The sequence below is a fragment of the Haemorhous mexicanus genome, chromosome 5 (genome assembly GCF_027477595.1).
Source record: "Haemorhous mexicanus isolate bHaeMex1 chromosome 5, bHaeMex1.pri, whole genome shotgun sequence".
Classification (NCBI taxonomy): domain Eukaryota; kingdom Metazoa; phylum Chordata; class Aves; order Passeriformes; family Fringillidae; genus Haemorhous; species Haemorhous mexicanus.
The window spans coordinates 36,679,038-36,692,986 of NC_082345.1; the positions used below are offsets into that span (position 1 = coordinate 36,679,038).

Sequence of the window (13,949 nt, forward strand, 5' to 3'; positions counted from 1 at the left end):
GTGGTTTGCAATTATATGAATTTTTTGTGACTTCCATTCTTTAATTCAAGAGCAAAATTTAAATATAATGCACAGTTTAATTAAGGAACTGAGGTTTACTAGCATGTATAAAATTAACCGTCAGTAAGACTATTACTTAATCAAAAGGCAGGAGCAAAATATTTTTCAGAAATTAAAAAGGCATTGAGTTGAATTACAATTTTTCTCATCTTAATTTTTAACATATCTAAAGAGAAGCATTTATTGAGGGGTCATTTCCATTCAATGGCAGTATCATACAATTGTAGAATATCCTGAGTTGCAAAGGACAATGAAATTTTAAAAAGAGCAGTCATGGTAGTACTTGACTCAGTTTCACCACAGATGTGTTATCTGTACAGCTATATAATTAGGAGTTCTATTTGTGGTAGGATACTACATCACAGAAATTTACATAGCAAGTGCTATCACTATGGCACTGCAAAATATTTGTATGGGTTTCATAACCTAAAATTATATTGCAAAATCAATAGAAGAATGTAATTTATTTCCTTGCTTAAATTAAACACTCATTTAATATAGACATATGCTTCTTTCATTTTTTAATATGAAAAATACCTATTCTTCAAGAGCACGTATTTATACACTTATTTAAGAAACAGTATTTTTTAAGAAACAGTATTATTTAAGAAACCTCCAGGCTTTTCTTACTAAAATCAACAGAGCCATGCTATTACACAAATATTTCCTTGTTCTGTGTTCCTTGCAAAACCCTGAAATTATTTCTTTTCAACTCCTAAACTTGCCAGAATTTTGGTTTTTTACTATTTGATAATTTTACCTTCTCTACTAAACCATTAGCTTTATTGTTCCAAGTCGCATTCATGGCTTAGGAGATCTTTCTTAGAATTGAGATTCAAGATTTCTAGATTCCTTAGGTTTTGTCTAAGTTTTTGGAGAAGGAAAAAGGAATAAAAGGAATGCTACAGGGAGCACAAGTGCACTTTCTTTCCTTCTTTTTTTCTTTCCTTCTTTTCCAGTCTTCTCTCTCTTGGCAAGCACTTTTGTATTCTTCTCATGTTACATTTTAAATATTCTAGACCCTAAAACAAACAATACATTCCAGGCATTTTTAGAGTTGCCCAAGCAAGCTGATCTGCATGGCAAATGGAAAGGTCAGCTTGTTAGGAAACATTTATTGTGGCTGCATCCAACGCGAGGTGTACCCTCAGTTATTCAAAGGCCAGATGTTTTTGGAGAGTAGAGAAATGCATAATGCCCAAACTACTCTCCAAGCTGTAATAAACCCTCACTGCACTGCACTCATCCCATCCCTCTCCAACATATTGAGAGCTGCTCTCTCAAGAAAGGTGTGGTATGTTGACTGTTGAATGAAAAATGTAATCCAGAGTCAGCAGAAGCATTTAATGAGATTCTGTAAGGCTTTGACCGGGAGATGAAGTGAAAAAAAAGTGTACCTTCATGTTTTCTGCATTTGTGAGATGTTGCATCATTCTCATTGTGAGACTTGCAGTACTGTCCTCTTTTAATAAAGTAAAAATCTGTCTAGACAAGAGTGTTAAAACAGCACCTGCTTTGAAGGAACAGCCTAAAGCCAAGCTTCTAAGTTTTTGTCATAGACATGATGCCCTAGTAGCTTTTGTTCTCACTTGCTAGACGTGCCTGTAAATCTAGCTTGTAAAAGGCTCTGGTGCTATTTCACTTCATAAAATTTATGAATTATTTTATTATTACAATCAACATATCAGGACAGAAATATTTTGCTTTGTGCTTTTTTATTATGCCAGCATCCACCATACAACTGTTCACTATCCATTAGCTGTGAAATAAGAAATTGCTATGTTCAAACGGAGTCAAGCATCACCATTTTTCCACACTATTGTCTTCTTTCTCATGCCAGTTACACACGTTCTGAACTGGAGCATGGGAGGAAGGCAGCCTTCAAAGGGGTGCTGCAGGGCCTCTGTCTGTACACAAACAAGTGGGAGTGAAAGGACAGTGTGAAGCCAGAGCCTGGAGACTGTACTGAGCTCCATGAGCAGGTCCCCTCTGCTTGAATCAGGGCAGCGATAAAAAAGTTAGATCATTTTTCATTTCTGTGCTAGGAAAGTCATGTCAGTGGCCATGTGGATAGTACCAGTCAAGCCCTTAGTTTATAAAATAATTTTATTTTGGTCCACATGCCTTACTGCAAGCATCCTTTGTCACTCTTTGTGAGTTATTCAGGTTCCCTTGACTTTGACCGAATTTAGGTGCCTACAAGACACATCCAGGGAGATGCAGGAGGCATTTTACTTATCCCTGACAGATTCTTTCTCTCATGTCTGGGAGTTTTCAGGGAAAATGACATCTAAGACCCTCTATGAAGGCAAAATGAAGACTTGAGCACTACTGCATTAGGTGATGCTGCATTATGGCAATAGTAGAGAGAGAATTTGAGAGAATGCGATTTGTACATTTCTCAACTAAGATTAAAAAATGGTGAGAGCACTGTTTACTTAGCACCATGGGACTGAGTCTTAGGAGGCAAAGAAAAGTAGGCAAAGGAGATAAGGGTGCTCCTGTCATACATTTCTGCTAAACACAAGGAGGAGAAAACATGTTTTTTCCTCTACTACTCTTTCACATCTGGTAAATGCTTGTCAGAGTTTACTTCTGCAGGTGATAGATGTTCTCCAAAAACACCAGATGTCACAGCCTAAGGAAGCAAATATAGATGATGGTGGGTGGGAGGGTTGAATTTGAATTGAAGGGTTAAGGAGGGGAACAACAGAAGAGAGAGAAGGAAAAATATGGTTGGGGTTTTGTTTGTTTTATTTTCCAGGAGGTTACATGGAAACAGAGGCAGCAGCTCAGGAATCTCTGGGACTAGGCAAACTTGGAACACAAGCAGAAAAGGACAGAAGACTAAAGAAAAAGTGAGTACTGTTTTTATGTGACTTTTTGGCTGAAACTTGATTCAAATATCAGGACTTTTATTGTTTTACTCAAATGTGGAATGAGAAGCAAGACCATCTACTATGGCATTTTAGTAGTGATGTTTCTTTGCAGTGTAAAAGTTTTTAAAGCTGCATATAAAATATAGGGGAAAACATTCAGAGTCTGTCAATTGCAAAATATTATTTCATTTGTGAAAGAACATAGATTTATGAGAGACATTCTTCCATTTCACATTGTCATTAATCCTGTGCTTTTTGCCTTCAGTGCAATTCTGAAGAAATAGATACTTATTTAGTATCACAATGTAGATTTTCTTTTTCAAAAGGTGAAAAATCTCTCTTGTATTATCTAGTGAACAGTGTTACTTCTGTTTCTAGATGTCAAAGGTTCCCCATAAACTCTAGCAGCTTCAGTTTATTTGCCTGTCAGCAAATGCAGACAAAAAGCATCCTAGCTTTTTGTTTGCATCAATTATATAATAATTTAATGCTGTTTTTCATGCACCTCCTTGTAAAAACAGTACTCTGACTCATAGCAGCTGCCAGGAGCTATGAAGAACTAATAATATAAGGCTGCAAACACAAAAGAAACCTCTTGGCAGCATTGCACTTACAGTGTAATTAGAGGGTGTCAGAGAAAAAGATGGTACTTGAAACTGACTTTGCAAATTCATTCTGAAAACAAATAGGTTTATTTCATCCATAACCATTCACTTTCATGCTTTTATTTGGATTCTGAAAGCCTCATTTTTAAAATTTTCTGGGTTTTCAGGTGTGTTTCACTCTTTTAAGATTCCTTGGCTGAATTTCAAGAGAATTTTCAGTTCTAATCCAAAGAATCTAGGGATAATGTTTGAGCTTCTCTTTAAATTTTTATGTTGAATATTTTTAATCGCTACTTTTGTGTCAAGTGCTTGATGAAATACAACTTTCAATGTACACATCCATGTAATGTACCAATGCAAACATTCTGTTTAAGTCAGCCTCAATTTAGCAATTAGAGAAGCAGTCACTGTGCTAGTTGCAAGAGAAGAAACATTTTCAACTCAATTAAGAGACTCAAAATAGCATTCACAGGGATGTTACAGTTGATGAGTCTTGTCCCTGTATTTCTTATCTATACATAATCAGTTATTTTAGAACTATATGGATGTAGATTGTGTTACCATGGTGTTTTTTACTAAATCTAGAAGGCATCTTTGAGGCCATCATTACCATTCATAAAAAATATAATATTATTTTCAGCAGCCTTTTTTTTTTAAGTCCCAATGTACCTTCCAGTTCTGAGGCCTGAATGTATCACAGTATTGAAACAATTTTGAAGGGACAAATGCATTCATTTTGTTCACTTTCTTATCTGTTAGCTCATTAAACTGGGTAAAATAACAAGACTTGGCACACACAACTGCAAACATGACATGACTATTTCATCTACAGATTGCCTACCAACTTTTGGGTCTTTAAATAAGGGGTGTGCAGATAATCTGTTATTAAATTGCTGTCCAATCTCACACAATCCCATGCTTTCTGCTTTTCAAGTCTTTCCTTTTTTTCTCCTGTGTCTGTCTGTCCTTGGTTCTTTCTGGATTAGATGTAATCAAAGTGTCCTCTGCTGGAAGGAAAGGAATCTTTTCTTTGTGACTATGACTATTCTATTAGTCTGAACTGTATATTATTTATTCAAAGTATGTGTTCTACAACTGTCTCATGAAGAAATTTAATTTTTCCCCTGTGCCTTTTAGGGTTGCCTGTCTTCATTGTTTCTCACTTTAGAATCCTCAGAACTGCAGAAAGGTTAACATACATTATTGCTAGTTTATGTATATATGTATGTATATGTAATGTTGTTTTAGAGGAACCATAACATAGGAAAAAATGTAACCCATAGTGTTAGAGCTATACAGGAGATTCTGCTGAATTATGGCAGTCATTAGGGTGCCAAGCTGTCAGCAGAGTGTAAGAGAATGAACACCTCCTTGTAAGAAATACAGCCACAGATCCCAGAATGGGTCAGGTTGGAAAGGACCACAGTGGGTCATCTGGTCCAGGCCCCCTGCTCAAGCAGGGTCATGGCACAGGATTGTGTCCAGACGGGTCTTGAATATCTGTCATTTATTTGAAGATCTTACCATAGAAAATATTACATTGAGAAAGTCCAGAAAGTAGTTTAAATGAAAATTTTGTTGCAGTAGGTCACATTCCTTTGCACCAGTTCTTGACAATGCCTAATTCCTTCTGGAAGCAGCCTTGCCATACACACAGTAGGTGCAAGGTTGCTGAACTGTGTAGTGCAAATGAGAAATCTATGCCATGTAACATTAATGGTGGTGGGGATGTGTGGGAGGTCTTTCTAAGACATAATAAGAGAAGTCTGAGAGTAATTTCCAGCTCATGATGTAGCAGTAAGATCTATAGCAGTATGATTTAAGTCCCAGTGGTTGATTCCTCCTTTACTGCTAAACAAAACTGCTCTACAAACCCTGCAGAGACAGGGAGCACAGTCACTGCAACACAGAACAGAGCACCTTGTAAGCATTCCTAACTGACTTGGATCAGGACAGAAAAGCCCAAGAGAGCCAAACCCACCAACAGGATGGGAAAAGGATAGGCTAAAGCTGGGAAGTACTACTTTGTATTACATTTCAGGTCTGAGACAGCTTTACTTATGCTGGCTTTGTCACTCCCTTTAAACCAATAAAAACCAAATCCAAAGCAGACAAAACCAAAAACAACCTCCAAAAAAACCCTGCAACGAAACAACCCAACAATACAAAAAGCCTTGAAACAGTGATGCCAGAGCCAATTCTCTTTTCTATGAAACAAATATAATACCACATACTGAAATTGTGTTCCCCTTTGAGAGGTGCAAGTAAAGTGGCTTTCAGCCCTATTAACAGCTCAGCAAACAGTTCAGTGGTGCTTCTGGTGCAGGAAAACAAGGATTCTCCCCTTGCTGTGAAACAGAAGTCAGGTTCATCAGTGTGATCAATATATGACTATTGTGCTAGTAGTCATGATCTTCACCCACCTCTGCTAGTAGCTTTGATTTAGTTTGGATAAAAGTCATTATAAAAGGACAGATTCATGTTAAAATTATATCCATGTTATCTCTTAACTGAGAAATGCTTAAAATGCTAAATTTCTAATTTTGCATTTTTAAATGTATTTAATTTCATCAGTAATTCCAGAAGGAAGCCCTTATCCCAGGGATGAAGATGCATGACATTTCAAATTGTCAGGTACTGCAGTAGCAGGTCCTAATGGTCCATCAGGTGTCCTGAGCACCTGCTCCCTCAAGCAAGTGTTGCATTGACCCTGGCCTCCATGGAGTTAGGAACACACTGCAGTGTGTTATAGTGCTTTAGCCCCATTTGTTTGCATGGAACCAGGTACTGAATAATACATTTCACTCTGAAAAGTTTAATGAGAGAGTGTGATAATTTTGGAGACAAATTCTCTCTCTGGTGATTATAGTGTCATTAACCTAAATTTCAAGGTTTCCTTGCTTCTTGTTTAGAAGATGCTATTGAGATGTAAAATTTCTTTCAGTTTCAATTGACTGCTTAGGCATCATTAAAATGTAATTAACAGTTTGTCTCAATGATATGCTAGACATTTATAAACCTCCAACAAGAGTAGATCTCTTCGGAACAAGCCTTACTCCTAAGGCATCAAAGAGAAATTAAGGAAGCTGTGTATAATTTTTAAATTACACCCAACATCTCTTACAAGCTGAAAAGATGAATTTAAGTTGCCTGACTTATCCATAGATTTTTTACTATCAACATTAAATGAATGACAGTTCTGGTTCATACTGAAACTTTTTAGGTCTTACTATTTGTTAAACTGAGCACATTGTTCTAGGAAACAAAAGATGACGGTAAAGGGTATTTAAAGTGTTTAAGGTGTTATTCATTGTTTTGTGAAATTAAGTGATGTTGGGGTGTTTATGTGCTTGATTTTTATAATTTTAACTAGACTTTGTATTTCACTTCACTTGTTCTATATAAAATGTGGTGATATTTTGTATATAGAATCTTCTGCCTTTTGCCTGAACTTTCAGAGCCTGTTTGCCTAAATAACCCTTGTTTAAGAAAACTCAAGGTTTAGGTCTAGAATTATTAGTGGCACAGATAGCATTTGTCATGGTTACATTAAATTGAACCCCCCCCCCCCCAATGATTTAAATAGTTTGCACTCCTCTAAACTATACCTTTTGATTAAGATAAACTCTCCAGAAGGTGAAAATGAAGAATGGACCTTTTCTCTTAGTATATTTTTTCCTAGTGATTAACCAGTCACCCTCTGGAAAACACATACCTAATTTCCAGTTCTGAATTTTGTAGTTGACTCCAGCTGCCATTCTCTGTGATTGTGTATAGACTATCTCCTATGTTCATGACATCATCCTTTGTGGGTGTTGTGCAAACTGTGCATGCACAATGACTTGGCCTTGGCATTCACACAGGGCTGTCATGATAGCCCAAGCCAAGACCCAGCATAGGAAGTCCAGGTCAGTCCAGTTTCTATTGCAATGTGTGAAAGTTCCTGAAAGGTCCAGGCAGCGTCATAGTGTCCCCTGGAACAGGAGAAGTTGATCAGTGTGTGTCTCACAAGACAATTAATACATAAAAATGATTAGATAATACTGTGGCTAAAATGAACTGCATTCCCCTTAAAAATGCATATCTTCACTTAAGTGCCTTAACTTGACCTCATCTCAGGTCAAGTTAAGGCACTTAAGAGAAGCTGTAAATGTTTTAACTGTCTTTTACACTAAAATGCCATAAATTGAGCCCTTTATGAAAATATTCTTTAACCATGAACTCAGCCAAACATGAAATATTAGCAACAAATAGAGTTGTGTTTGCTTCCCTTTTTGCTGTAACAATCCAAGTGAGCATCAATTGTTTTCTCCTTATCCACAGCTTTGGTCACGAATGATGTCCAATTGCCTATACCTAAAAGCTTCACTGGTGGCAAATACAGCTCTGGAGAGCCTTGCTTTGTACAGTGCAGTACAGCTCCAGAGGCCAGGAACCCTTCTCAAATGTAATGTTTGATTTGATCTGCAACAATATGCAAAGTAGCAGCAAATAAGTGTCTCTGGATAAATACAAGATGTATATATATATATATCATATGTTGCATCAAAGTGTGTAAAGATTGCTCATAGTCACTGACATATCACAGGATGAGCTGATTGTATCCCCTCTGATACACCACCATAAGGCAAGGTTTGAGACATTTAAGTGCTCTGTAGTCCTGGATTACCACTCAGAGGGGGGTTTGACCTTGTGCATGCTGCTAGTACAGTGGGAGATTGGCTTGTGCCATCATTTCTGCAGCAGTCCCAAAGACAAATTATTTTATAATTGTATATTTTGTACAAATGATTACAAAAATCCCTGAAAAAGAATTCACATGTAAGCCATCTATTCTGGATCATGATGGCAGGACCTGAGTCTAGAAGCTGATAAATCCCCCAGTTTATTAGTATGAGTCAAGAGCAGTGCTTTAGCCTCACTGTTTTTTCTTCAGTTTCGTTTGATTTGACTCTGGAAAGGAATCTTTTAATTCCATATTTCCAAAACAAGCTTAAGATGTGAGGTTTATGTTTTCCAAGGAAAATCAAAGTAAACTGTTCTTTCCCTGTTTGGGGGGGGGGGATTTACTCCACAGCTAGAGGTTTTTGTTTGCCAGATACATCTTCCTGGCTCCAAGTGTGTTGCAGAAGAGCGTTGATGTGCCAGGACATGTACATGTGCTTTACACACTCTTGTAAAATCAAGACCTAAGGAGTTCTCATATTTAAAAATAAACTCTTACTATCCATAGCCTTATAATTAACTTTGCAGAGAGAATTGCCATGCTGTTAAGTCTCAGCTGATTACTGTGATGTACATGTTAAACAGCAGGAATCTCATGTGGACAGAAGAGCGTGTTGGATTGACTCTCTTTCTACTTAGGGGAAATGAAAGAATGATAAATGTTGATAAGTTCACTTGATAAACTTTTTTTTTTTTTAATGGGCAAATCCAAGTTTTAGATCTCTGTCAGCAAGCAACTTGAAAAAATATTTAGGTAGACTATTTTGTGGAATCCTGTGGACTGTTTTGTTTGAAACACTGCAGTTATTGTGTAATTGCTTTTGAATCCATATGATGCCCCTTTAATTAGGTTAATTAATTAGGTTTCATGTGTGCAAGTGCAATTAGAATTTGATGTAGTGTATTTGTGACTACAAATAATTTCTGTCCTCTGCAGTATGCAAATAGCTGTTGCTAATGATTTGCACACATTTTAGAAAATGAATCCAGTTGGATTAATTAGGGTGTTTTTCTGTGCCATCCACCTAATGTTCCTATGTACTTAATGCTTATTAAGGACCATTGTATCCTAAACATGCAATTTATTTTTTGATGTAGCTCTTAAGAATACAATGTTTTTCACCCCCAATCTTTTATTTTCTAAATCTTCAGGAAAGTTCAAATTTTGCGTTTAATTTCACTCCTTCCTATCTTATCTATGAAACTCTCACGCATGTTGTTAGTAGCTTTTAGCCTGGTCTTTAGTTTTTCCTGCCTTTCTAGGAAAATGAAATGTTTTTGTTTTCCCATTCTGGTGAAGAAAGGGGAGGTGTTCAGTGCTCTGATATGCAGCTTAGGATTGTCTGCTGTGTGCAGTGTGGTTTTCTCTTGGCTGGATCAGTGTCTAGTCTTAGAGACACATAAAGATGAAAATTGTTTTTAAACTTAATTCCTTTAGTAAATATTTTAACTGGAACACTTTCAAGTCATTAGTCAGTCAAAGCTTTTGCAATATTAAAAATGTGTCTTGTTCTTACATTAATACTTGGAGCCTTTTTAGCATTACAAATGTAAAGATAAATGAGTATTTATTTTGCAGAGGATTATTAAATCTTACTTTAGATTATTCTGATGATGGAAAGATGATACAACTTTTTTTTTCTATATCTAACTCATATTTTAAAAATATTTATTTTTTTAATAATACTTTTTTTAAAAATAGTATTTTTTATCCTTTGCCAAGTTTTTTAAATTCTCTTCCTCATAAAAGATAAGAATATTTGTATCAGAAAATTGCAACTTTTTAATTAAACATAAACCCCCAAGGCTCTAGTCCCTATCTTATCTACATGTATAAGTCTATCCATTGCAATTTGGAACTTCTGGATAAATATAAGCTTATACCCTGGTGCATACAGCTGGCTTTCTAAACAAGTCTTTCCAGCAGATGTAAGCATCCTATCAGATTAACTGTAGAATTAGGATTTAAAGGAAGAAAACACAACAGAGTAAAATATTCTACACAACTTTTATATTCATATATGTCTAAGGAAAATGTAATAAAGTGGTGATAAATTTGTTGTCTTATGACAAAATTAAAAACCAAAACAAAAAAATATCCTAAGGGTAAAACCTAGAATTAAAAGTCCATTTTTTCCTGCTGTATTTTATTATTTTCCAACAAGATGCTCAGGAAGTTACAAGCCCCTTCACCTCCTACTCCTGTCTACTGCCATCACGGCCTTCAGGTCCCATAAATTGTCCCTAAGTGACTGCAAACTGCCAGCTCTTTAAAACTACAGGAAAATTACTTGCATTCCAATCAATCCCCCAGTTTCTCTCTACACATAGCCAAAGGAATACTCAGTGGAAAATGTAACAGCAGTTCTGCTTCAATATACTGCAGAAGGCTCAAAATTAAAAGCTTTTTCAGCAAAGGTGATCACGTCAGTCTTTACAATTAGCTCGGTAGAAAATGAGAATGAATCATGAATGCATATTCAATTCTAGTGCTACTTTCATTTGGTAATTTTTTTGATCGATTTGGTAATTTTTTTAATAGCTCCCCAGTACTTTACTTATATTACATGCCTTTGTTGTCCTTCCCTTCCTTAATCTCCCTGTCTTAAACTTCTTGTGTATAAATTTGTCATTTGTTTCCATCTACTTTTCTGTGCTGCACTTTCTCTCCTCTCTCCCAGCTGTTTTGCTGATCTTGCACACATGAAAGCAAAATTGAAGTCTTCAAAAAAAGTGCCCTTCTGAACTGACTGAAATGTCTGCAACCTCTTCTTAATTAAACACAGCAAAGGTTTTCATCTCATGTTTATTGCAACTCTATCTGCCAAGCATTTCTAGATCTCTGTCAATAATTTGTCAATAGAAATGTAATATTTTGAGGCGTCCGGGTTTCATTCAGGCCTATAATTTTATTTTTTATGATGGCAATTAATGGATGATGTAGAAAGTTTTTTATCAGCAATGACTACAGCAATCCTGCTTTCTCCTCCATATACTGTACCTATTGTATTGGAAATTATAGGTTACCTAGAGGGCAAACTAGTGTTGCTACTGCTACAGTGCTAGTATGACTGCTGAAATTAAAACAAAACTCATTTGCATTAAAACTGTAAAATTAAAATTTTACAACCAATTCTAGGTCATTTTTGATTAATATGAAATATTTTGCTAAAATATTATTAAAGTGCACATAGAAAAGTAAACTTTGGTATGTAGTCCACTCTATTTTACTGTGTATCTCTGGTAATTTGGTTAAATACACAGGTTTGGGATTTTCAAGATTTTTAGGGTTACACAAAAACCCTTATGAAATTATTCAAATCTGAGCAAAAAGCTTTGATTTGAAAACTTACTCCACATTTGCTGTGTTTAGAGATCTTTGGCATGAATATGTATTGTTGATGGAAGATGTGCTGTGCTGAGTGGTTCCTAATAAATAGCCACCATGAGTTTAATGAAAATCTCATTTTAACAATTTCATCAGCTCCTCACAAGAGCACTTCAGTCTTCCAAAGCATTGAAAGATCAGTTACAAAGATTTCTGTAGTTATAATGGTGATAATTTTTTATCTATCATACTATTTTTTTTTTTATGGACTACTATATGTTCATTAACATTTATGTGCTTTTTTTTCCATTCATCTCTCTTCATCTCATGAAAAGCATATCTGGGTAAGTTAAAATGCCATGGTTGCTGAACATATTAATCTTCAGCACCATGTTTATTTTCTATGTTTTATTCCTACTTTTTTTGTTTTTCTGTGAATCTTATGTAACAAATCCATTCAGAAAACTGAAACCAAATCCAAGCAAAAAAATAAACACTTTCAAAGTACTCAGAATAACAGAAAACCTTGAAATCATACACAAATTTGGGTCAGGACTTGCTCCTGAAGTGCTTGACAGAATGAGTTAACTACTTGGAGAAAACTTGTGTAATTTTTTTTTTTTTTTAAAAACACATTTCAGGAGGTCTAAAGTCCAGAATCAAAAAGACATTTGAGAGTTAAAGCCAGTGGGAAAATTGTGAGTTTAACAAATGCTGTTAAGGCATAAATTCTCTTTAATTGAATCACAAAAGACTCACAGAGTACACAATTTTTTTTTCTGTTTGAACACTTATGTTGTTTCAAAGCCAACATATAAGCAAAAATATTTTATTTGTGCATATAATTTTACTGTTTTCTCTTTCACCAGTTCATTTTCTTGTTTGTTTTGGTTTTTTGCAATTAACCCAATATCAAGTTTAAAATCTTCATCACTTCTTTGATCTATTGTAGAAATGTTATTTCTTCTTCAATAAGAATTTGCAGACTTAAGGAGGAAATGTCAGTAGGTGAAAGGGTACAAAACTTAATTTTGAACAAGGGTTACCACATTAATTTATAATATGTGATTATGAAATTGCTTTATAAAACCAGATTTGATAACATTTGATCAGCCTGGGAACACTGAGGGTGTTTGATGTAGTACAATACACACAAGATTGCAGGACTATGTATTATGCAAGTCTGCTTATTTCACAGCTGTTTTATTTGGTTTTTAATACTAGCCCTCTGAAGATCTTTTTGCCAGGGTTTGTCTTGTCCATTCCTGAATGTGCTTCACTTAGCCTAATAAATATCTTCAGAAAAAAAGAATGCTGCCCTTCAGTTGGCATACAACTTAAATGTACATCTAACATGGAATATCCACAGCACTGTTATTCTTTAATCTGGAATACTGGAAATTATACTTCCTTATTTTATAGATTTAAAAGCATTCTGTTTATTACTTACACCTTGATTTCTGTATTTCAGTCATTTTTTTTCTGAAAACTCCTTAAAGTTGAATACAAAACATTTTGTAAAATATAGGAGAATGAATTTTGTCCATTGTTTCCAGTCTGACCTGATATTTGATATCAGAAAGGACAATGAGGGTTTCAAATAATTTAAAATCCAGATCACTTAAGTGTCAAGGTTCAAACTGGATCTGGCATAGTTTTTATTTAGTGCAGTCTTTAAGTCAGTTGGATCCTTTCAGATTAAATTAAATCTGCATTGTGTGGCAGTAAGAAATCTTGAGTCTCTCCCCAACCTCCCACTCCACTTCCTACTTTAAATCCATTTATAGTCTTGTGGAAAATACATATATATAAAATGTAACTTGATATTTTTATTAGATATTATTAACTTACACAAATTCAACTCTTATTTTTTCATGCAGTGTCCTGAGTTACAGGATTCTGGCATGTCTTAAATATTTGGCAAATGACAATAGAAAGGATAAAATCTAATTCCAGTTTAATTCATTAGAAATCCTGTTTCCTGTTTTTTCCAGACTTTGAATATTTGTTAGATTTCAAGCGGCAGATGTGTTTAATCTTACCTGAAATCATAGGATTACTCAGATAAATGCAATACATTTGGTCTGTCTTTTCTGTCTGGTTCTCTTCTAGAAACCTATCATGTACAGTACTTTGTTGTAAATGAAACTTTTTAATATTGGTGGTAACAATAACCATAATAATGTTGGTTCACAGTCAGAGGACCTGCTAGGTAAAAACTTCCATCTGTTTTGTGTTTGAGAAAATGTCTGTGACTAAAGGCCATTTCACAATCTAAATTACCCACTAGCCAAATTTTTAAATCAATTCTGCTGGTGTTTTACAAACATGATCTGGCTCTTGACTTCACTG

General features: G+C 35.2%; 1 protein-coding gene across 1 annotated transcript in view; it reads left to right on the forward strand.

Moving 5' to 3' along the window:
- PPFIA2 (PTPRF interacting protein alpha 2) overlaps positions 1-13,949 on the forward strand; it is a 104,307-nt gene that overhangs the window by 65,428 nt on the left and 24,930 nt on the right. The window contains exon 17 of the mRNA XM_059846854.1: positions 2,825-2,918. Within this exon, the coding sequence (XP_059702837.1) occupies positions 2,825-2,918 (94 nt within the window). The remainder of the gene's footprint in view (positions 1-2,824; positions 2,919-13,949) is intronic.